General features: G+C 38.6%; 1 protein-coding gene across 5 annotated transcripts in view; it reads left to right on the forward strand.

Annotated features, from left to right (window-relative positions):
* LOC117421175 (fibroblast growth factor receptor 3-like) overlaps positions 1–20,438 on the forward strand; it is a 63,410-nt gene extending 42,972 nt beyond the window's left edge. For 2 of the 5 annotated variants that reach the window (XM_059034404.1, XM_059034413.1), the window contains exons 7-18: positions 168–358; positions 2,423–2,573; positions 5,876–6,063; positions 7,364–7,512; positions 9,828–9,949; positions 10,101–10,211; positions 10,386–10,576; positions 10,756–10,878; positions 13,664–13,734; positions 15,236–15,373; positions 15,902–16,007; positions 16,768–20,438. In XM_059034404.1, coding sequence (XP_058890387.1) covers positions 168–358; positions 2,423–2,573; positions 5,876–6,063; positions 7,364–7,512; positions 9,828–9,949; positions 10,101–10,211; positions 10,386–10,576; positions 10,756–10,878; positions 13,664–13,734; positions 15,236–15,373; positions 15,902–16,007; positions 16,768–16,932 — 1,706 coding nt within the window. In that variant the 3' untranslated portion in view covers positions 16,933–20,438. Of the gene's footprint in view, positions 1–167; positions 359–2,422; positions 2,574–3,479; positions 3,625–5,875; positions 6,064–7,363; positions 7,513–9,827; positions 9,950–10,100; positions 10,212–10,385; positions 10,577–10,755; positions 10,879–13,663; positions 13,735–15,235; positions 15,374–15,901; positions 16,008–16,767 lie in introns of all 5 variants that reach the window. The other 3 variants (XM_059034410.1, XM_059034424.1, XM_059034428.1) reach the window with 3 other exon arrangements.
* The last annotated feature ends 2,545 nt before the right edge of the window (positions 20,439–22,983 follow it).

Below are 22,983 nucleotides of genomic sequence, written 5' to 3' on the forward strand. Positions count from 1 at the left end.
TGATGAACGCTGCCGAGGTCTGCTGACTTAACTCATTCAAACCAATTCCTTATCAGTGGAACCAGCGATCAAAACAATAGCATCATTCTTACCTAAATGAATGGACCAAGATAAAAATGTGTTTCACTCTCACTCTCCCTCTCTCCCTCCCTCCTCCCAATAATCAGAGAGGTCACCCCACAGACCTATCCTACAGGCTGGGTTACCTGCTAACCAGTCGGTGGTGTTGGGCAGCAATGTGGAGTTCCATTGTAAAGTGTACAGCGACGCCCAGCCCCACATCCAGTGGCTCAAGCACATAGAGGTCAACGGCAGCAAATACGGGTCAGACGGAGTGCCCTACGTCACCATTCTGAAAGTAAGTGGCAAATAGCACTAGTCCTCTCTGCTTAGCATATGTTGTGTTATATGACAATATAAAAATGTTATATTTAAACATTGGCATCATTTCTTTAAGATAATAACTACATTTAATCTGGGAGCGATAAGCAATTTGCTTTCCTCAACCTGGCTATTGGTAAATGATAAAAACAACATAAATGTATTTTTTTGTAATATGAAGAACTTTCCTTTTCATTTGGAATTGCAGGTTAACACCAACGCACTGTGACTGATAAATGTATAAAACGACGTGGTTGAATACAAACTGGAATTGCCTGTGAAAAACCATTACTTTTAGTTTTAAATAAAATATGTAATATGATGTACTGTGTTTTTTTTTTGTTTTGTTTGTTTTTTTTAATGTAATTGTAAATACCCAGGATAGTTTTTCAGTCATCATGATCTAAAGAAATGTCCTGCCGAGTTTTAGCCCCAGAGGTTGTAGGGTTCACATTCAGATCATTTCCGATACAGAAACGTGTACAATGTTTGTAGAAACATCACTATTGCAATATATCTTTTGCCCTTTCAACCAATAAAGTCATTATGAGACTGCAGTGTCACTTTAATTATAGTGCTTAAAAACTCCTGTGCCCTGTAGCCTCCTGCTTGAAACAGAAAATAATTAAATCCTTTGTTTGTGGACTTTGTTGGAGTTCACGAGATAAATACCTGTAACCATGGGGTCAGGGAAGTAGGCCTAAGCTTTTCCCTTTGGTTATACACAACAGGGATTAATCCTTTATCCGAGGGGACAATGCAGAACAATGGGCTAGGGATTTGAGCAGGATATGCAGAGGAATGTAATTTATGTGCCAGATTAGGATTTTTCAGAATCATGGAGCGTTCCAGTGTAAACAGTGATGCTACTAGATTTACAATAATTCATACTGCAGCTTCACATTCAGGAACAAGAACTAGCAGATTTTGTTTTGCGTCCCACACTCAAATTTAGGTAATAAAGTGCTAAACGCTTTTATTTTTTATTTATTTATTTATTTATTTAAGTGCACTCCTACAACCATTTACTGCCCACATGAAGATACTACCCAAAAGAGGCCATGTTAGTTTGTGCAGATTCTTATTTCTGTGCTTTTAAAGCAGTTCATGAGGGGAAGCAGGCCCGGCTTTCCAATCTGAAAAAAAAAAAAAAAACATCTGGTTTTGGAAATAACTGAAACGCCTTGGTTGCGGCTTTGAGCAACCCCATTAGCAGTCTGAAATTCATTTAATTCATATGCACCGCTTAATTTAGTAGAGAAGACTCCCGAAAAGCTATGGAAAAAATTACTACCAATTCACAAAGGGCAGAGTCAGCAGCAGAGACAGACCACTGACTGCTCGTATTTTGTCCCAGACTTTTATTTTGGACTCCCAGATAATTGAAACAACATTTGCTTGGAGCTTTTATTTGTTTAAACAGATCTTGACAAGTTACAGCATTTCTTGTGCGGTATACAAGCAACAAAGCTCTTTTTTATGTAGGATTTTTGGCTAAGTCAGTTTGCACTAAACGTCTTGGAGCCAGACTTCTGCGAGGGAAAAAAAGTCATAGCTTTCTTATCATCTGATGCAAATGTGTTATATATGAATGTAAAATAATAATAATAATAATAATAATAATAATAATAATAATAATAATAATAATAATAATGTGGTAATGCAACAATTTTAAATGCTACAAATGTAGTCTGTTCTGGGATCAAAGCAGAATCAAGGGTGTTAAGCCAAAAGGAAAAAACCTACACATGCAACTGTTTTTGAGACAATTGCATGCCAAAAGGGGACCCACACAGCAATCCTATTATTTGGCATGACAAATGCAATGTATCCCTCTTTAAAAGCACCCGGAAAAAAATTAAACGTTTCCTATTGCCCACAACAGCCAGGATACTTTGTTATCCTATGGCAACAAAACGTCTTGTAGTGCACGTAGGTCTTCTCTCATAGGCACAACATCCTTGATTGTGATTACACAGAGTTAATGATGAACCGTTTATTGAGCAGTATTATTCACTGAAATGTGTATCTGTTTCTGCAGTCCTGGATAAGTAAAAAGGCTGAAGCTGATGCTAAGCTGGCTCTGTACAATGTGACAGAGCAGGACGTGGGAGAGTATCACTGTAGAGCCTCCAATTTCGTAGGCTACGCCGAAAAGCTTTTCTGGCTTCATATTCGCAAACCGACACCAGGTAAACACAGAACTCTGTCCCAGGCCCTCATGCACGCACAGGCTGGAGAGTATGCCATACATTTCTAACAGCATATGCAAGGTATCATTCAAATATACTCTATGTATACAGAATATACCGGATATAATCCAACACTATCCTGTAAAACGGTATTCTTTCTTAAGCTTTGCGATGGATATAATTGCACATACGTGGCAATAAAAAATAAAAAAAATCCCACAATAACAAAAAAATAATTGCTATATCAAATTTGAGCTGCTTTATTGAAATTAGTTGGACTCTTATCTGATCCACTGCTTTTCCTTTTCTAAGATCAGACATAATCCTGCTTCACTATTCGTAACCCTTATATTTGCTTTCCTAATATTTATTCTTATTGGGCATTTTACAGCAAAACACATTTTTGTTTCTTCAAACTGTTTTTTTAATATATCTGGATAGCTGGACACTAAAAACAACTCAGTTCAGTAACACTTTGCTGCAGAAAGCCTATTTCTTCACCTAACCTATTCTCTGATTCTTTTAAACCTAGCCTGCTTGTTCTGTAGTGCTTACCAACTATTCCAAAGCAATTGGGCATATTGTGGGTTCATTTTTCATCCAATGCTTTCGGCTTGCATGCCTTGTGATGGGACAGAGTGATAAACAAAGCCTGGTGAAGGGAACGTTTGCTTTACTGCAGGTGTCCTGGGAGAGGTGCACACACAAGGTTTCCACCACATGGAGAAAGAGGGTCTTTTTTTTTACAGGAGACAACATGCATTAAAAACAATCTGCTTCATTCTTGCTTTTTTTGGGGGGGGGGATCTGTGGTGTCAAAAAAGTTATATTCTGGCTTACTTTTCTTTCGTTTTTTTTTTTCTTTCCTTGCACCCCTCCTCCTCCTACCCTTTCCATCTCAACTAGACGGCAGGTATTAACACAACGGATAAGGAGCTAGAAATCCTGCTCTTGCCCAATGTTACTTATGAGGATGCCGGGAAGTATACCTGTCTGGCTGGGAATTCTATTGGGTACACGCACCACTCTGCATGGCTGTCCGTGGTACCAGGTATTTCCTCTTGCCTGCCTGGGTCTCTCCTTTCAAGGGTTTTTCACTTCTGAGGCTGTTTGGGGTTTCTTTTTACATGCATCAGGAGGGAGGGGATTAAAGACTCCCAATTGAATAGCAATTTGGTTCACTGCAGGTTTTACTGCGACTTAAATAGTCTTAAAAGTAGATCCCAAATTAAAACCCGGATTTGATCGAAGCGCTATGCAATGGGAGTCTAATTTCCTTCTCTGGCATATTAGTTTAATGAAGATAGTAAATCATGTCACATTTTATTTATGTATGATTTCATGTTTCTATGGTGCAATTTGTATATTTTAATAAAGCTATAATTGTTAAATTAATTTAAAAATAAATAAATAAATAAATAAAATAAAAACAGAATGTGTTAGTTTTAATGCTATAATGTATTTTTATTACTGTAGTTGAAGCATTATCAATCTGTCTTTAACTGGGCCATTGGGTAACAAGGTCATAGATCTGTTTCTTACATCAAGAAAATAAGAGGATTGTTCAACCACCGCTTTATTTTTCTACTATTTAAGTGTTACTGCTATCAGAATGTTGTGAATTAAAATCCATTTCACATTGCAGTTTAGGACATGTTGACAGTTTAGACAGAAGGAAAAATGTAGTGTCATCCAAGCATGTGCTAGTATGCTGGAATCTGTGATTAACACTATTCCTTTCTTTTGGCAGTGAAAACATTACTCTTGCCGACAGAAAGTAGAGTAGTGGTAACTGAATCTTATTGTGACAAGTGGACGCTGTTAAAGTCTGATGTCCTTTTTTTAAATTGTTTTCCAAATTGTCCACATGCAGCTCACAGTCACTGTTATTTCATACTACATGGAACCACATGCATTGCATAATTGTCTATATATTCTAATTGTAATCAATGCTGGGTCGAGGAATTAAGAGTACTCAGTTCTGGGTTTGAAACACTAAACAACACGATTCAAGATAGGCATTCAGAAACATAAACAATCTGGTACAACTGAGGTGTACACCCGTGTTGAGTTATTTAATTAAACTTGTATAATAGTAGCATTTCAATTTTTGTAACTCATTTTTGCACTGGTGCTAATGCCTAGTGAATCTTTCCCTAGAGAATTTGGTACCACTACAGGGGCTTAATCAAACTTGAGCCCATTTGCCAGACAGATAAATATAATATATATACTAGTGGTTCAAATTACAACGCTGATTACTCGTAAAAAAAAAAAGGCACTTAACCATGAGGGACGCAATACAACTGCAGCCAAGACTTAGAAATGAAAGGAATCCATAATCCTCAACCCATTAATTACTGCAGCTCTTTTTTATACAACCCAGCGCGTACCATTGGAGCTTCAAATTCCACTGTTTGAGACAGTCAAAGTGTAAACAACAGTTTGACATCAATTAGAGTTAAATGTGCTGTTTCTTACACATGCATGTTTTAATGACTACCCAGGGGGATGTAGATATAGCCTTGCCCTTATACCTGCTCTTCTCATACAACACTGACTGTGATCTGCTAGGATTGTTTTTAATGGCTAGGAAAAGTATGCATAACTGGGGACAGCATGGGGCTTATTCTACCTTTTGTGTAACATTTATTCTTTGAATGTCTCGTATTTATCACAAAATGCATTTGTCGTTACTTGCAAGTTTTTGTGTGCGTCTATTTTCATAGGTAATAAATTGGTATTAACACAGATTGACAACAGCATAGCTGCAGTGTAGTACAGTTAACAGTTTAAGATTAAAGGTAAAGTTAGGCAGTTCAGCAAGCTTCAGTATTAAGCGTCAGTGGCGGAACGTAATTCCATGACACTGTGAAAAGCAAAAAATATCAGTTTCTGAAAGGCAGTACCACTTATCTAAAATGCTATATAATAAGAACAAAGGGGCCTTATTTTCAAAGCGTTTCCTCCATTCTTTAATTAACTTGTTTTACCACTAAAAATAGGAGTTAATAAAAGACTGGTGAACGCTTTGAAAGCATGGCCCAATAAGTGCCATCAATATCCACTTCTTGTGATAACTGCACACCAGATTTCACTATCCTGCCAGTTCTGATACTGAATCGCACTGCTTTTAAATAAAATGTATTCATGTCACTAATCACCTCATTCAGAATGTTCGTCATCTTCCTCTTAGCTATAGAGCCGTGAGCCTATACTTAGATTTAAGAGCCTTGCTGCACTCAGGTAGTTTCACATCATGTGTCCAGTGCTCTGCGTTTACCTCGGCGCCTTCTCCACAGCGCAAGACACGGTCAAGGAGGATGACTCAGGCTCTTCCTACGCCGACATCCTGATCTACGTGACAGGCTGCGTCCTCTTCATCCTGACCATCGTCATCGTCATCCTGTGCAGAATGAGAATGTCCACCAAGAAGACCCTCAGCGCTCCGACCATTCAGAAACTCTCCAAGTTCCCCCTCAAGAGACAGGTAACAGAAAGTAGATACAAGGTTACTGCAGACCTTCACTTCCTGTTTGCTGTGTGGCGTGTTGTTGTCTTTGTTTGTCTGCAGGTGTTTTTTTTTTCTTTTTTCTCGCTGTGTTTTAGGAAGTCTGTCTCTGTCATTTCAGCTTTATAACTGTTTTATTATTTCACTGTATAAATATATTATCTAGATGCAGTACCTGGGGTACACATTGAGCATTCAGACCTGTCTATAGCCTATGGACCCTGGGAACCTGTGTTCCTAAAATAAATCCAAGGTGATTTCAGATGTTGTCCAAAAATAATATTTAAAGTAAAATGTTGTTGCATTATGATTGAAATATGATATTTCTAATTTGCTTTTCAAATAGTATGCTCACGGAGCTTTAAATACCAACCAGCAATGGAATATAATACTTAACCATAATCCAAGGATGTGACCTACAATCACGTTTGTATTAACATCAGGCACCAAATATAATTATGTAAATGGAATTACTGATGAACAAGTAACAGTCCCATCCCCTCTCTGCAGCAAACAGATTTAGAAACCTTAACACCAGGGGGTCACAAATAAAGGGGAGCAGCAGTTAACTAGTCTATTCAATATATACTGTATATAATGTAAGGGACTTTGGTGATAAGATCTCTTTGCTTGGCCAACATGGAAGCAGGTAGACACTATCACTTTGACTCTCTGTAGCAGAAGCTTTGCAACCCTGCTGTGCTGGGCGGAAGGGGGTTGTGGTCTTCAGGTGCAGTGAGAGTCTGTAAGGTCTCTCTCTTGCACATTAAGGGGGCGCTCTACCTGATGACTGTGGTAGATGGTTGTTTTCAGATGGGGGGTGGGGAGGGAGTGCTGGCGATGGTTGACGACCGAAACAGAATTTATTAGAGATCCACCACTAAGACGACAGTCAGCGGATTTGGAGCAGACGGTTGTAGACACTACAATGTAGTGTGAGGCGTGCGGCTATGGGAGAGCTTTGCCTCTGTCAGTTAGTGTCACTTGGGATCTGAAACGGCAACATTATCAAAGAACTAAAAATTCCTCCACATATTTTATCCATATGCACAACCATTTGTTTTTACAATGTTTTGTTTTGTTTCTCAGTAAAGCATTATTTAACTAAGGCCATTGGCAAGAACTGTATACAAAAGGAGTTTGATTGTATGATATATAAATGTACTAATATAAGTCTTTTGTTTTTGTTTTTGTTTGTTTGGGTTTCTTTTGCCAGTCAAGTTAGTTAAGATCTGTCAACTTTCAGAGACTATAACAGTTTCTGTTCTTTGTATTCAAGCAGGTGTCCTTGGAGTCCAACTCGTCCATGAATTCTAACACCCCATTGGTCAGAATTGCCCGCCTGTCATCCAGTGATGGACCAATGCTGGCGAACGTGTTGGAGCTGGAGCTGCCTGCTGATCCAAAGTGGGAATTCCAGCGTACAAGGTGAGGCACCACCACTGAGCTTTTAAAATCCATGTGCTTACCCTTTATTAGCTTGACCTAGCATTTCCACTTAACTGGCAGTTGAACTCACCTTTTCCCTTGAAAAGTCTGTGAAGGTTCAGCTATCTGCTGTCTTCTCTATGCTGGTTGAAACCTTACTGTTGCATCTTCAGTGATTATATATATATATATATATATATATATATATATATATATATATATATATATATATATATACACAGACGTGCTCAAATTTGTTGGTACCCCTCCGCAAAAAACAAAGAATGCACAATTTTTTTAATTTTTTTATGGCATGGACAAAAATGATGGGACCGCTAACCTAATATTTTGTTGCACAACCTTTAGAGGCAATCACTGCAATCAAACGTTTTCTGTAGCTCTCAATGAGACTTCTGCACCTGTTAACAGGTAGTTTGGCCCACTCTTCCTGAGCAAAACTGCTCCAGCTGTCTCAGGTTTGATGGGTGCCTTCTCCAGACTGCAAGTTTCAGCTCTTTCCATAGATGTTCGATAGGATTCAGATCAGGACTCATAGAAGGCCACTTCAGAATAGTCCAATGTTTTGTTCTTATCCATTCTTGGGTGCTTTTAGCTGTGTGTTTTGGGTCATTATCCTGTTGGAGGACCCATGACCTGTGACTGAGACAGAGCTTTCTGACACTGGGCAGTACGTTGCGCTCCAGAATGCCTTGATAGTCTTGAGATTTCATTGTGCCCTGCACAGATTCAAGGCACCCTGTGCCAGGCGCAGCAAAGCAGCCCCAAAACATAACCGAGCCTCCTCCATGTTTCACTGTAGGTATGGTGTTCTTTTCTTTGAAAGCTTCATTTTTTCGTCTGTGAACATAGAGCTGATGTGACTTGCCAAAAAGCTCCAGTTTTGACTCATCTGTTCAAAGGACATTCTCCCAGAAGGATTGTGGCTTGTCAATATGCATTTTAGCAAATTCCAGTCTGGCTTTTTTATGTTTTTCTTTCAAAAGTGGAGTCCTCCTGGGTCTTCTTCCATGGAGCCCACTTTCGCTCAAAAAGCGACGGATGGTGCGATCAGAAACTGACGTACCTTCACCTTGGAGTTCAGCTTGTATCTCTTTGGCAGTTATCCTACCATTCGCACTATCCTTCTGTTCACTCTGGGGTCGATTTTCCTCTTGCGGCCGCGCCCAGGGAGGTTGGCTACAGTTCCATGGACCTTAAACTTCTTAATAATATTTGCAACTGTTGTCACAGGAACATCAAGCTGCTTGGAGATGGTCTTGTAGCCTTTACCTTTACCATGCTCGTCTATTATTTTCTTTCTGATCTCCTCAGACAACTCTCTCCTTTGCTTTCTCTGGTCCATGTTCAGTGTGGTGCACACAATGGTACCAAACAGCACAGTGACTACTTTTCTCCATTTAAATAGGCTGAATGACTGATTACAAGATTGGAGACATGTGTGATACTAATTAAAGAAACTAATTATTATTATTATTATTATTATTATTATTTATTTCTTAGCAGACGCCCTTATCCAGGGCGACTTACAATTGTTACAAGATATCACATTGTACATTATTTCACATTATACATTATTTCACATTATACAGATTCACATTATTTTACATACATTATACAGATATCACATTATTTTACATACAATTACCCATTTATACAGCTGGGTTTTTACTGGAGCAATCTAGGTAAAGTACCTTGCTCAAGGGTACAACAGCAGTGTCCCCCACTGGGAATTGAACCCACAACCCTCCGGTCAGGAGTCCAGAGCCCTAACCACTACTCCACACTGCTGCCCTGTTTGATTAGTTTGAAATATCTCTATAATCCAATTATTTATTATCTTTTCTAAGGGGTACCAACAAATGTGTCCAGGCCATTTTAGAATATCTTTGTAGAATAAGCAATAATTCATCTCTTTTCACAGCTTCTTTGCTTTATTCTATGACATACCAAAGGCATGCAAGTATATATGATAAAATAGCTTTTAATTTCATCACTTTTCAGGAGGAATGAAGCATTATTTCAATGAGCTGTAAGGGTACCAACAAATTTGAGCACGTCTGTATATGTTTGAGAAAAAGGAAAACTGCTGTGTACCAAAATGATATATGTATATATATATATATATATATATATATATATATATATATATATATATATATATATATATATATATATATATATAAACTACAAATGAAAACAAGGGAACTAAGTAATGGTTATCTACACTTTAAAACAATCACTACTCTGCTTCTCGTACCGTTGTCTGAAGTGTCCTGTTATCTGTTTTTTTCCAGGCTGACGTTAGGAAAGCCGCTGGGAGAGGGCTGCTTTGGACAGGTGGTTATGGCAGAGGCTATTGGGATAGACAAAGACAAGCCAAACAAGCCCGCCACTGTTGCGGTGAAGATGCTTAAAGGTACATTTTTTTAAAAAGTGCATTTGTATTGTTTTTTTTGTTTTTTTAAGAGATGATGTTTTGGATACTTATACAATTGCAATTACAGCACATTTCATTTCATCTTGGTAACGCTTTTTTTTTCCCTTTCCGTCCCCTCCCCTCTTTCTAGATGATGCCACAGATAAGGATCTTTCCGACCTGGTCTCTGAAATGGAAATGATGAAAATGATCGGAAAGCACAAGAACATCATTAACCTCTTGGGAGCCTGTACTCAGGATGGTAGGTGCAAGAGGAACTTCAAACTGGCCATATTGACCTGAAGTGACTTTTAATAGACTAGCTCTTTGTGCAGCGTTTACAAGTCCCAACAGTGGAAACAAGCGCATGCTGGGCTTAAAAACAAACATATTAACAACACATAATTTCAAGGCCGATTCCTTTTTTTTTTACCAGGTCCACTGTACGTCTTGGTTGAATACGCATCTAAAGGAAACTTGAGAGAGTATCTTAGAGCACGACGCCCTCCTGGCATGGATTACTCCTTTGACACCTGCAAAATCCCAGACGAGCAGCTCACCTTCAAAGACTTGGTATCCTGCGCTTACCAGGTGGCTCGAGGGATGGAGTACCTGGCATCCCAAAAGGTAAATGACCATCAAGCCTGCTCTCCCTATACAGCCTCCTTGCTTCCAGATCCTTGCACTTTAGCATGCAGTGGTTAGTAAATGTGTTAGTGTACACTGGAAGGGGTGAAGTGAATCCACTGTACTGTGTACCCCATGCATGCTCAACGCTGCTAAACTCTCTCTCGATTTACTCACAGTGCATTCATCGAGACCTGGCTGCCAGAAACGTCTTAGTAACAGACGACAACGTGATGAAGATTGCAGACTTTGGCCTTGCCAGGGACGTACATAATATCGACTACTACAAAAAGACGACAAATGTAAGTATAGTTTGCAATTAAACATTACAGAAATTCTCAGTGCTACAAAGGAAAAAGTATATACAGTGCCTTGCGAAAGTATTCGGCCCCCTTGAACTTTGCGACCTTTTTCCACATTTCAGGCTTCAAACATAAAGATATGAAACTGTAATTTTTTGTGAAGAATCAACAACAAGTGGGACACAATCATGAAGTGGAACGAAATTTATTGGATATTTCAAACTTTTTTAACAAATAAAAAACTGAAAAATTGGGCGTGCAAAATTATTCAGCCCCTTTACTTTCAGTGCAGCAAACTCTCTCCAGAAGTTCAGTGAGGATCTCTGAATGATCCAATGTTGACCTAAATGACTAATGATGATAAATAGAATCCACCTGTGTGTAATCAAGTCTCCGTATAAATGCACCTGCACTGTGATAGTCTCAGAGGTCCGTTTAAAGCGCAGAGAGCATCATGAAGAACAAGGAACACACCAGGCAGGTCCGAGATACTGTTGTGGAGAAGTTTAAAGCCGGATTTGGATACAAAAAGATTTCCCAAGCTTTAAACATCCCAAGGAGCACTGTGCAAGCGATAATATTGAAATGGAAGGAGTATCAGACCACTGCAAATCTACCAAGACCTGGCCGTCCCTCTAAACTTTCAGCTCATACAAGGAGAAGACTGATCAGAGATGCAGCCAAGAGGCCCATGATCACTCTGGATGAACTGCAGAGATCTACAGCTGAGGTGGGAGACTCTGTCCATAGGACAACAATCAGTCGTATACTGCACAAATCTGGCCTTTATGGAAGAGTGGCAAGAAAGCCATTTCTTAAAGATATCCATAAAAAGTGTCGTTTACAGTTTGCCACAAGCCACCTGGGAGACACACCAAACATGTGGAAGAAGGTGCTCTGGTCAGATGAAACCAAAATCGAACTTTTTGGCAACAATGCAAAACGTTATGTTTGGCGTAAAAGCAACACAGCTCATCACCCTGAACACACCATCCCCACTGTCAAACATGGTGGTGGCAGCATCATGGTTTGGGCCTGCTTTTCTTCAGCAGGGACAGGGAAGATGGTTAAAATTGATGGGAAGATGGATGGAGCCAAATACAGGACCATTCTGGAAGAAAACCTGATGGAGTCTGCAAAAGACCTGAGACTGGGACGGAGATTTGTCTTCCAACAAGACAATGATCCAAAACATAAAGCAAAATCTACAATGGAATGGTTCACAAATAAACATATCCAGGTGTTAGAATGGCCAAGTCAAAGTCCAGACCTGAATCCAATCGAGAATCTGTGGAAAGAACTGAAAACTGCTGTTCACAAATGCTCTCCATCCAACCTCACTGAGCTCGAGCTGTTTTGCAAGGAGGAATGGGCAAAAAGTTCAGTCTCTCGATGTGCAAAACTGATAGAGACATACCCCAAGCGACTTACAGCTGTAATCGCAGCAAAAGGTGGCGCTACAAAGTATTAACTTAAGGGGGCTGAATAATTTTGCACGCCCAATTTTTCAGTTTTTTATTTGTTAAAAAAGTTTGAAATATCCAATAAATTTCGTTCCACTTCATGATTGTGTCCCACTTGTTGTTGATTCTTCACAAAAAATTACAGTTTCATATCTTTATGTTTGAAGCCTGAAATGTGGAAAAAGGTCGCAAAGTTCAAGGGGGCCGAATACTTTCGCAAGGCACTGTAATTGAACAAGCTACCATTCAGAATATCTCCTCTTCTAGATCATATGAAAATGTATACCGTATAGCAAAGTGTAATTCAGTAATCCATTGCGTATCTGCCTGTCACATATCTGCCCTAACCGTTTATCCGCCATGATCAAGCTCTTCAGCAACGTTAGTTTATTATTGAACAGAGAAAATTAGTTCAGATATTGTAGATCCTACCAAAGTTTCCGTACACTGTGATATATGTGCTCCGTGCGCTGCCATTGCTGGTAGTGTCACGTGAGCTGTTCAGTGTGTTGAGATGTAAATAAATCCTGTTCGCCTGTGGGGCGTATCAACATCAACCTCCATCTCGCTCTCTTCCTGTCACTCAGCAGCGAATGCACACGCACACACATGGCAGATGGCTACTCTGTCACAAGCATTAATACCCTGGATCTTTCTAAACCAGGGATTTAGGAGAGCTCCTTAATAAAAGATGAATCTCAAAACAATAATTGTGTGAATATAGTAATTGTTACAGCTGTGTATAAGGGTATTTAAAACAGGATTCATTTATCCGCCTTTTCACATATCCACCCTCACTCACCGCAGTCGGATACGCGACAGATTACTGTAACAGCAAAAGCATGGAGATTCGCAGGCAGACTTGGTTCATTAACATCACAGATAAGTATGGTAAAGGAAGCATGGTAAATGCTTGCTGTAAGCACAGTAGAAGCAAGGGAAACTGCAAAACCAAGAACCTTCAGAAAGACTAATACTTGGACAATGCACAAGAAATGTAGGTTCCGATTCTCTGTCAGTGTTTTTTGTACATTTCAGTTTGCTGAAACCACTTAAGTGATTGAGTCGGGATTTTGGCATTCGTTAACCAGTCTCTAAAGTTTCTTTCCTGTAACACAGGACATTCAAATGCATTGCTGGTATTAAGGGTGCCGAGCTGCTGTGGAAGTGAATGTGATTCTGGGCTAATGCAGCTGCCCGGTGGACACATGTGGTCATTAGGGAGAGATATTAAAACAGGATTAGAGAGGGGGATTGAGCTGGAGCCACGGAGGCTGACTGGGCATGCTGATAGATCACTCCTTTTGTCATCCTAATTACAGGGTCGGCTGCCTGTGAAATGGATGGCCCCAGAAGCATTGTTTGACCGGGTCTACACCCACCAGAGTGATGTGTAAGTTTTGATTACAACTTTTTAGAAGAATATAAAAAAGAGGAAGGGGGGGATGTGTGGGTTTTTTGTGTGTTGGGTGGGAGGTTCTGTCAGCGTCAACACAATTTTGTTTAACATTTTTATAAGCTGTTAAAAAACATGGTAACTTAATGTTCATGGTAAACTGAATATCTCAATATCATCAGTGGGAAGACACGTGTTTAAACAGGCCTCTTTTTTTGTAACACCCTCATTTATCTTTTGTTTCACCCCTGGCTGGTGTTATTAAATAGGTTCCACCACTTGTTTGTAATCCAATTTTTTTGTAATGCGGAGAAGTAGGGTTTTCTGTTACGTACCACGTCATGGACCATTATTACTAGGTTACTTATTTGACAATGTGGGCAATAATCCTTACACTATCAGTGCACTAGAGCGGACATTTTGAAAAGAGCTTTGAAACAGACTTTAAAGTTATAAGTGTGAAAGTTGTCAGGATGTTAACAATGAAAAGAAAAATTACAGGTATGTTATTTAAACAGCTGTAGCAACACGTGGGGACGTGTAATGCTACTTACTCTTTAAGGGGCGTAATTAAAAGGAGATCAAAAGTACCCACTCCCTTTAGGACATTAACCTCCCAGTCCCCCAAAACAGACACAGACACAGACATAGTCTGCTGCAACTGTGTATTGGAAGGAGTACACTGAGAGCAGTCAGGAATTACAAATAACCTGTATTATGATGTCAAAAGAACTCTTTGAGTAAAATTCCAAATTCAATATTAAATCATATTCCCCCTGGATATTAATCTCTGAATGTTTTTTTTAGGTTTTTTTTTTTTTTAATGTATCAATAATTCTTCTTTTTTCTTCTTTTTTAATTATTATTCTCGAAAGTAAAAATAAAATAGAGCATTACATGTAGACTATTAAAAAAATGAAACCTGCCTATATATATATATATATATATATATATATATATATATATATATATAGGATTGTTTATTAAGAGTATTCTTTTTATCACTGCAAATAATTACAAATTGAATAGCAGTAGTTTTAGATTATATTGCAGTGGTAATGGTAATATCACTGAATCAAAGCTCGGATGTTGAGCAATAATTCCTGTAAGCCTGGGTGATTATTATTAAGCAATATTAGGTATCCATTTACAACAATTAGTGGTTCAGCCAGCCTGTGACTCCTGTTTGCTGGTCCACTGAAGCTGTGTGGATAATTCGATTAGATCTGCTCAGCGGCACTTGTGTGAGGACCTAACAAAGACCTTGCTAGTAATAGATGGGCCTGCCACCTATCTGATTAAATGCTCATTTCAATCAGACTTTGCTCTTTCATTGACGGGAGAGGGGTGGAGGGTGGGGGTGGAGGGAATGATCTCCAAAAAATTGAGCAATTAGTGATGCCACTGATAACTATGTTAGCCATGCACAGACGCACAGGGAAGAAAAAATGAATAAATAAACACTGAATTTAAGGCTCCTGCTGTCTTTCATTCCCAGCTGGTCCTATGGAGTCATCTTGTGGGAGATCTTTACTCTGGGGGGGTCCCCATACCCCGGAATCCCTGTTGAAGAGTTATTTAAGCTTTTGAAAGAAGGCCATCGGATGGACAAGCCTGCAAACTGCACGCACGAGCTGTAAGTACTGCAGCTCCAGGTCATTACCGGCCAAAGTGGGGCGTTTTACTTAGGCTGGGTTTACTGTGTCAGTGCTCCTTCTTGTAATGCAGCAGTACAGTGGAGGTTTGGGATAAGACCCGCTTTAATGCAATGTTCAATTTACAAAAGGGTTAACAAAAAATATTGAAATATGAATCTTGGATCAATTCTATGTAGAATTGATCCAAGTAAAAAATCACGAAATTCAGTGTTCCCTTTTTTAACACAGTACCCAAGTGTACGAATGAATCATACGTAAATGTTACCACCTACAGCCCTCTAAACAGTGCTAAAGCTGTCCTGTTAGGTGTGGCTGTAGTGCCAAATACATTTATTTGTATTTATAATCAGCATTTTCTTATGGAAGGCATTTACAAGTTTAATGATATGCTGGGATTGCTCTGGAAATGAAGTTGGCTTAAAAAATACATGGTTTGCTTTTTTGTTTTGCTTTTTTTGTGCCTTTTTTCTTATATCAATTCAAGGACCTCTTGATTTATCTTTTAGATATATGATAATGAGAGAATGTTGGCATGCAGTTCCCTCACAGAGACCAACCTTCAAGCAGCTGGTGGAGGACCATGACAGGGTCCTGACAATGACATCCACTGATGTAAGCACATGCTGTCCAGCACAAAGTGAAACTGATTAGCTGATTGACCACATGGATAGCAAACAGTTTATTTTTATATTTATTCCTCCATTTTCTTGATAACGTTCAGAAGAGAGTTGTTTGATAGTAAAACTTGTGGTGGCCGATCTAAATTTAGAAACCATTATCATTTATTATTATTTGAATTTATTTTTTATTATGAATTTTCATCGTATGCTATTATACACACCTATCATGAAAGATAACTAGATTTCTAACACTAACCCTGTTGAAGCAAATATAGACCCGAGCATCTGAAGTTACTCGTAGATGTACTAAATTCAATTAATAAAAATGTATGTTCTATTTCAAAATGAAAAGGCCTGTTTAACCAGTTCTACAACCATCTTTATAAAAGTGGTCAATGTATTTGCAAGGTTTGTTTCTAAGCATGCTAGCTCTCTGAGCATGCCTCTTGATGCAGTTGTTGGCAAACACTTTGGAGCCGATAACATTCGCTCCCTGCCTAGGATCAAGCTAGCACCACACTGCTATCAATGGCTATCTCGATTGTCCGATTTCTCCCCAAAAAACCTCACTCAAATCCTGTCGAGTATAGCAGTGCAGCTTTGACAAACCGTTTTTGAATGCCAAGCCTTCTGAGCACGATTATACCCCTGCATGACAGCCCGTTGTAATTTGGTTTGATCACCTTCACAGGCCTGGGCTGTCTGTTAATTAATGATTGAACTCAAACAATGTCTTTTTGTGTTTTCTGCAGGAGTACCTTGACTTATCGGTAGTGTTCGAGCAGTATTCACCCGCTGGCCAGGACACTCGCAGTACCTGCTCCTCGGGGGACGATTCTGTCTTCACCCATGAGCCCTTGCCTGACGAGCCCTGTCTCCCCAAACGCCAGCAGTGTAACAGTGTCATCCGGGAATGAACACTTTGACAAATTCCAGAATGCAGGCCTGGTGCCTTTGAAGCCATTACTATGAAGACGAAAACAACAACAACAAGAAAACATGGAACAGTAGTTTTATAGAAACTTATTTGAGCCTTACCTTTTTTTCTATTTCTTTTTTTTTCTTCTTTTTTTCTAAATGCTGTATACAAAGTCGAGAAGCACTGTTTGGCTTGAAGGAACTATTGTGACCCTTTGCCATGATTTATTTAATAATATCTTGGGTTTTTTTTGTTTTGTTTAAAAAAATATACTTCCCGCTTTTTAATTAATATGGTAGAGCAAAACCATTATGTGCCTATAAACTCAAAGAAAGGACAGAAGTGAAACTGCAAGAAATGATTCCTGAGTGACAAAACTAAATGTTTTTTAATGTGTGAAGGTGCAGATCACCCCTTTCAAGGCTGGTGGACTTAAGCCTTATGGAATTTACAGAGACTTAAGAGCCAGTCAATGGAAACAGTTTAAACACGGTATGCATGTATGTGCACACTGCTGTAGCGACCCAAGCCTGCACATACTGATTAGGGTTTAGTGAAAAGCAGCACAGACTTCATTTGAGTTACTGCTGTTCTCTCCATCTCATTACTCTTTTTTTTATTTTATTTTTTTACTGACTTCCATGAGTGTTCGACAGCTGCGGAATACTCTGCTAGGGAAGATGAAAATAAAACCCTTCTTTTCAACAGTATTGTGCTGTTAACTTAAAACCTCGTTCAGAAGATTTTTTATTTTTTTGTAATATTACTGAAGAGCTTCTGATTGAGTGTTTTAAGTATGATGGATTTTTTAATTTTTTTTATTTTTTAATGTTCCTTTTAGTTCCAAGCATTTGGGAGACTGTTGCTATGAAATACAACAGGTGGCCTCCACCAATTAGTAGGACCTAACAATGGTACACTAAGGCTGCTGCCTTTTAACTTATATCTGAAAGGTTTATATTGTAAATATATATAAATACAAATATGTATCATATTGCTGAGAACAGCAGCATACTGAAAAAGAAATATACTATTTTTTTTTTTTTAATCGCTTAAAAAGTTAAAGCATTGCAATCTAGGATATACTGATGATGTGGTCATATAAAAACAAAATTTAATCTTCAAAGTTTTTTTTAAGTTTATTTGAATAATTAACATGTATATTTGTAAAGGTATTTATAGACTTTTAACATATCTGTTCATAGGTTTAAATAGCTAGCATAGAATTTTGGTACTGTAAACAACTTCATTTTTCAGATTAGATTTTTTTTTTTAACTTATTAACAAAGAATTGAGACAGGATAATGTTTTTTTCCCTCCCATTTTTGTTTACAGGTAAAAAGAATGTATAAAAAATGTAAAATTACCTATGTTGTTTCTTTATACAAATAAGAAAAAAAAAACAGGAAACTGAATTTTTGTTAGTGTTATCCTGGATTGCAGTGAATGGTGAAGTTTTTGATTTTGCAGTGCAACAGCAGTGGTTAAATCTGTCAGAATAACAACAACCCATACGATACAGCCACAAAATAATTAGGTAGCCAGGGAAGAGAAAGGAGTTAGCATTCTGAAGCTGAGCGAACACAAAGCCATTTTGTGTCTTGGAACTTGGTTTCAGGAGACTAGGTTTTAGGCCACGGCATGGCACACCAGGGGGAGACTTGGGGTGTGATACAGAAATTGGCTCAAACTAGGTCTCCCTGTCTCCTGGAACCAGGTTTCAAGCCACTGTTCCTGAAAAAGGGGCTTTGGTGTTCCCTCAGCTTAGAGCACCAGACATGTGGAAAACTTCCCTGGCCCTTCAGCTTCGTACTTCCTTTGTGATTTAACCACTGTTCAATAGGGGTTCTCTTTGAAATGAAGGCAAGCTTTGAGGTTTGTGTTAAGCAAGTACTCTGCAAAGCAAAAAAAAACAACGACTCTGAATGATGCGTTTATTTAGGAGTTATATTTTTGACAGAATTACTGCAGAATCTGGTTTTTCGGTTTAACGTAAAATGGGGTGCAACGATTATGTTTTATTGGTTATTTTTATTTTTATTTTTTTTCATGGCTCCAATAAGTGTCCTGCAAATGGCAACTGCAGGGAAACCAATGCAATTTAGAGAGATTTTCTTAATCCAGCACCTTGCCAGAAATGTGATAATGTTTCAACTATGGTCACATCTGTCAAACCAAAATGCATAATTTTAGAAGTACAATAATAATAAAGTTCCACCAGAAAATGGAACAAAAAATAGTGTCACAGTAAAACTATCCTGGAGACAAGCTGCTTTTAAAAAATCTCTGCCATTTAAAAGTAATCCACAGCAATACGCCTGTAGCAATCCCAATCAAGTACAATTGAATTAGCCAATTTTCTTGCCTGTAAAGTGCCTGGGACTGATTTGACCTGGAGGAGGGAGCAGGGCGGTGGTTTAAAACCTTTTGAGGTAAAAATTATTTGAATGTAACACAGCCATAATTGTCTCCCAAACTGGGGGGTTTAGTCTTGAAAAGCCTTTTAACTGAAGTATAAAATGGCACTTCTAGGGTTGCCTGTGGATTCAACAGGACCTTCATTTGTTTTGTTTTTTAAAGAGAACCCTTTTTATTCCTTGTATGTGTTTCTCTTCAGTGCCTGGAGGGCAGCCTTAAGTTTCTACCTTTTTTTTAGCCACCTCTATTTGGACCAATTCAATTTGGTGAGCATCCCTTACTTTGAATGCTCCATAAACATTTTGAAATCCTTTCCACTTCTCTTCTTTTTGGTTACCCCAAGTGATGCTTTTGAAACTAGCATTCACTGTCCATCCTAAATTGAATCTAAGTGCCACTGGATCACAGTCAGTAACAGAGATAATCCTTGCACCCTAGTTTTCCTCTGTCAAGTTTGTATATTAGCAATACTGGGATGACAACCCATCTTCCATTTTTATTATTTTATTTTTTCTAAAAGTATTGTATTAGTTCCATGAAGCTCTTACTACATAGACAGATTTAATTTATAGTTTGAAGTTAAGTGATTGATTTATATAGTGTAGATGTTATATAGCTGTGTGATTTTTGTTCGTTTTGTAAAATTAAAGTAAAAAAAAAAGATTCTTTACAGTATTTTCTTACGAAATCCAGCAAATGTTGTACATTCCAAGTACCTAATGCATTCAAATGTTGTTTCCAATGTCGAAAACAAAGAAATTGCACATTTGTGCACACTTTTTTCAGAAAATCAAACTAGATATGCATCTAATTTATTGTTTTAGTTTTGTTTTTTTACAAAACGTGTGTTTTAAGCAAGCGAGCATTACATTTCATATTCATTGCTTATATAGTTTTTATAACTGTTATTTTCAGCAACTAAAAGTCTGCATAACGTTCTTTCTGAATGCATCGTTTTTGTGTCACATTCCACAGAATTGCATAGCTCGATTTTGGGAACAGCTTTTATGTTTTTATTGTCATTTGCAATCTCTGTACCTGAAAACCTATGCTGTTGGAAGTTTCAAATAAACACTAAACCAGTCATTTCACTTGTCCTTTTCTAATTGAAATACAGCAGTGGTGCTTTGCAGCATGGAATGAGGGATTCATTGTGTGGTTATAAGCTTGCTGATGCGTTTGGTGCCGGCCCAAATCGTGGAGGAGTCGCAGGAGAAACCAGTCAACATGAAATAAACAACAGCAAGATCTTTTGTAGAAAGCCCCAGGGACAATGTTATCCCTCTCATGACTCCATTTCAGTCTGTAATTGCCATCTTTACTATACCCAGGTAACCCTGGGGATGTGCAAAGTATGACAGCTTCCTGGCAATGATGACACTGATGCCTCTAGTGAATGCTGACTCCTATTTGCGGCAAGGTGTAGCTGTCAAAGGTGAGGTGATTTATCCCAATTATTGACATCACTAAATACAATAGAAATAAATTGGAATAAGAGTTACGTTTTTGGTTAAGGCAGCAGTGCAGTGTCCCCCTTTATAATGCTGTATTCAGAATCCATAGGTAAGAAACCATGCAATTTGTGTTCCGCCTCATAACGAGAACACAAGTGCTTGTGTAATGGCATTATGGGTCAAATAGGAGCCATTCCCATGACGTCTTAAAACCTGTTCTGCAGTAAAAAGGCCCGCCTTAAATCAAGCGCGCACTGTGTTCAGAATTCCGATGTCACTGTTTAGATCATTAAAGTAGATAACCATGTTTCTAAAACTTTGTTCTGCAAAGACGGCATTATCATTTTGCATTCCACAGTTCTCTGCCGGTGTGCACCGGATAATTCCTGTGATTAGAAATACAAAAATAACAAAAGTCTACTTACAATGTATATATAATATAGTAAGCATATTTATCTCAAAACGGGGCTGATATTTAAAATACAATGCAATAGACACACCCTGGAGCCTTGGCAGTAGGTTGCATATTGACTAGATTAGGGATCCCTTGATTAGGGACCAGGAAGCAGCAGCAACTCTTTATCTATAGCATTGATATCCCAAATTAGAGTATAAAATACAAGCAAAGAACCAAACAATTGTCAGAAAAGAGTAATATTTATAATGATATAAGAGGTGGTTAACACTCCTTTGAAAGATAAACACTATTCCAGTATGCATTACTGCTGGGAGAATTGAGAAGTGGCCATTGTGTGTTATTTCAAAGAGCCATGAAAGATTCCAGAGGTATGTCACTGCATCATCAATGCACTGTTATGAAAGATTCCAGAGGTATGTCACTGCATCATCAATGCACTGTTATGAAAGATTCCAGAGGTATGTCACTGCATCATCAATGCACTGTTATGAAAGATTCCAGAGGTATGTCACTGCATCATCAATGCACTGCTATGAAAGATTCCAGAGGTATGTCACTGCATCATCAATGCACTGTTATGAAAGATTCCAGAGGTATGTCACTGCATCATCAATGCACTGCTATGAAAGATTCCAGAGGTATGTCACTGCATCATCAATGCACTGTTATGAAAGATTCCAGAGGTATGTCACTGCATCATCAATGCACTGCTATGAAAGATTCCAGAGGTATGTCACTGCATCATCAATGCACTGCTATGAAAGATTCCAGAGGTATGTCACTGCATCATCAATGCACTGCTATGAAAGATTCCAGAGGTATGTCACTGCATCATCAATGCACTGTTATGAAAGATTCCAGAGGTATGTCACTGCATCATCAATGCACTGTTATGAAAGATTCCAGAGGTATGTCACTGCATCATCAATGCACTGTTATGAAAGATTCCAGAGGTATGTCACTGCATCATCAATGCACTGTTATGGATCACAACATTCAAAGCCGAGGCAGGGTAGTGTTAAATCCAGTGGTTGCAGAGTTCAGTTTAATCTACCTTGAACATAAGTACACCATTCAGATGATATTACAGTAGATGACTGTTTGAAGGAACCTCCAAGTATGCAATTTAAGCTTTCACCAACTTAAATGAGATTAGCCAAGGTACGGTGCTGTTCATTTATGAGATAAAATGTATTGCTACTGCGTTTTTATTGAGCTATTATAGTCTTTGGTAAAGCTAACAGGTATTGTATTGTTTATCTGAGAGCTGTGTAGACACTAATGCAGGACTAATTTAATACACAAGGAAGGTAAGTTGAATGTGCTGTACTTTGCTTAAAGCACATATCACTTTCAAAAGCCATTGTGTTTTTTTGTATATGTGGTACATACAGCACAGGACATAACAAAGGTAGAATAATGTGCTTATTGTAAACACTGCAGGAAGTTCTGAGGTTCCTAATATACAATTTGGCAGGTGGAGTTGAAAGGTCATAGTGTCTAATGGTGTTCATAATGGTGCTCCACACACTAAGAAGTTTTATTTGGGTGTGTTCTTCCTAACATCAGTTGAACAACACTGACTGAAAAAGAGCATCCAAAACAGTGTTTGAGGCTGTTTGAAGTGGAGAAACAGAGAAGGTCTGCAGATTCACAAAGTTCTGGGGTTGGTGTGACCTCATTGTGGTGCTACAAAGTATAGTCATTATAATAGCTGGGGCTCAGGACCATTTCAAGTGCTGCCAAGCTGGGCTTTAAT

Source organism: Acipenser ruthenus, chromosome 1, assembly GCF_902713425.1.
Source record: "Acipenser ruthenus chromosome 1, fAciRut3.2 maternal haplotype, whole genome shotgun sequence".
Taxonomy (NCBI): Eukaryota; Metazoa; Chordata; class Actinopteri; order Acipenseriformes; family Acipenseridae; genus Acipenser; species Acipenser ruthenus.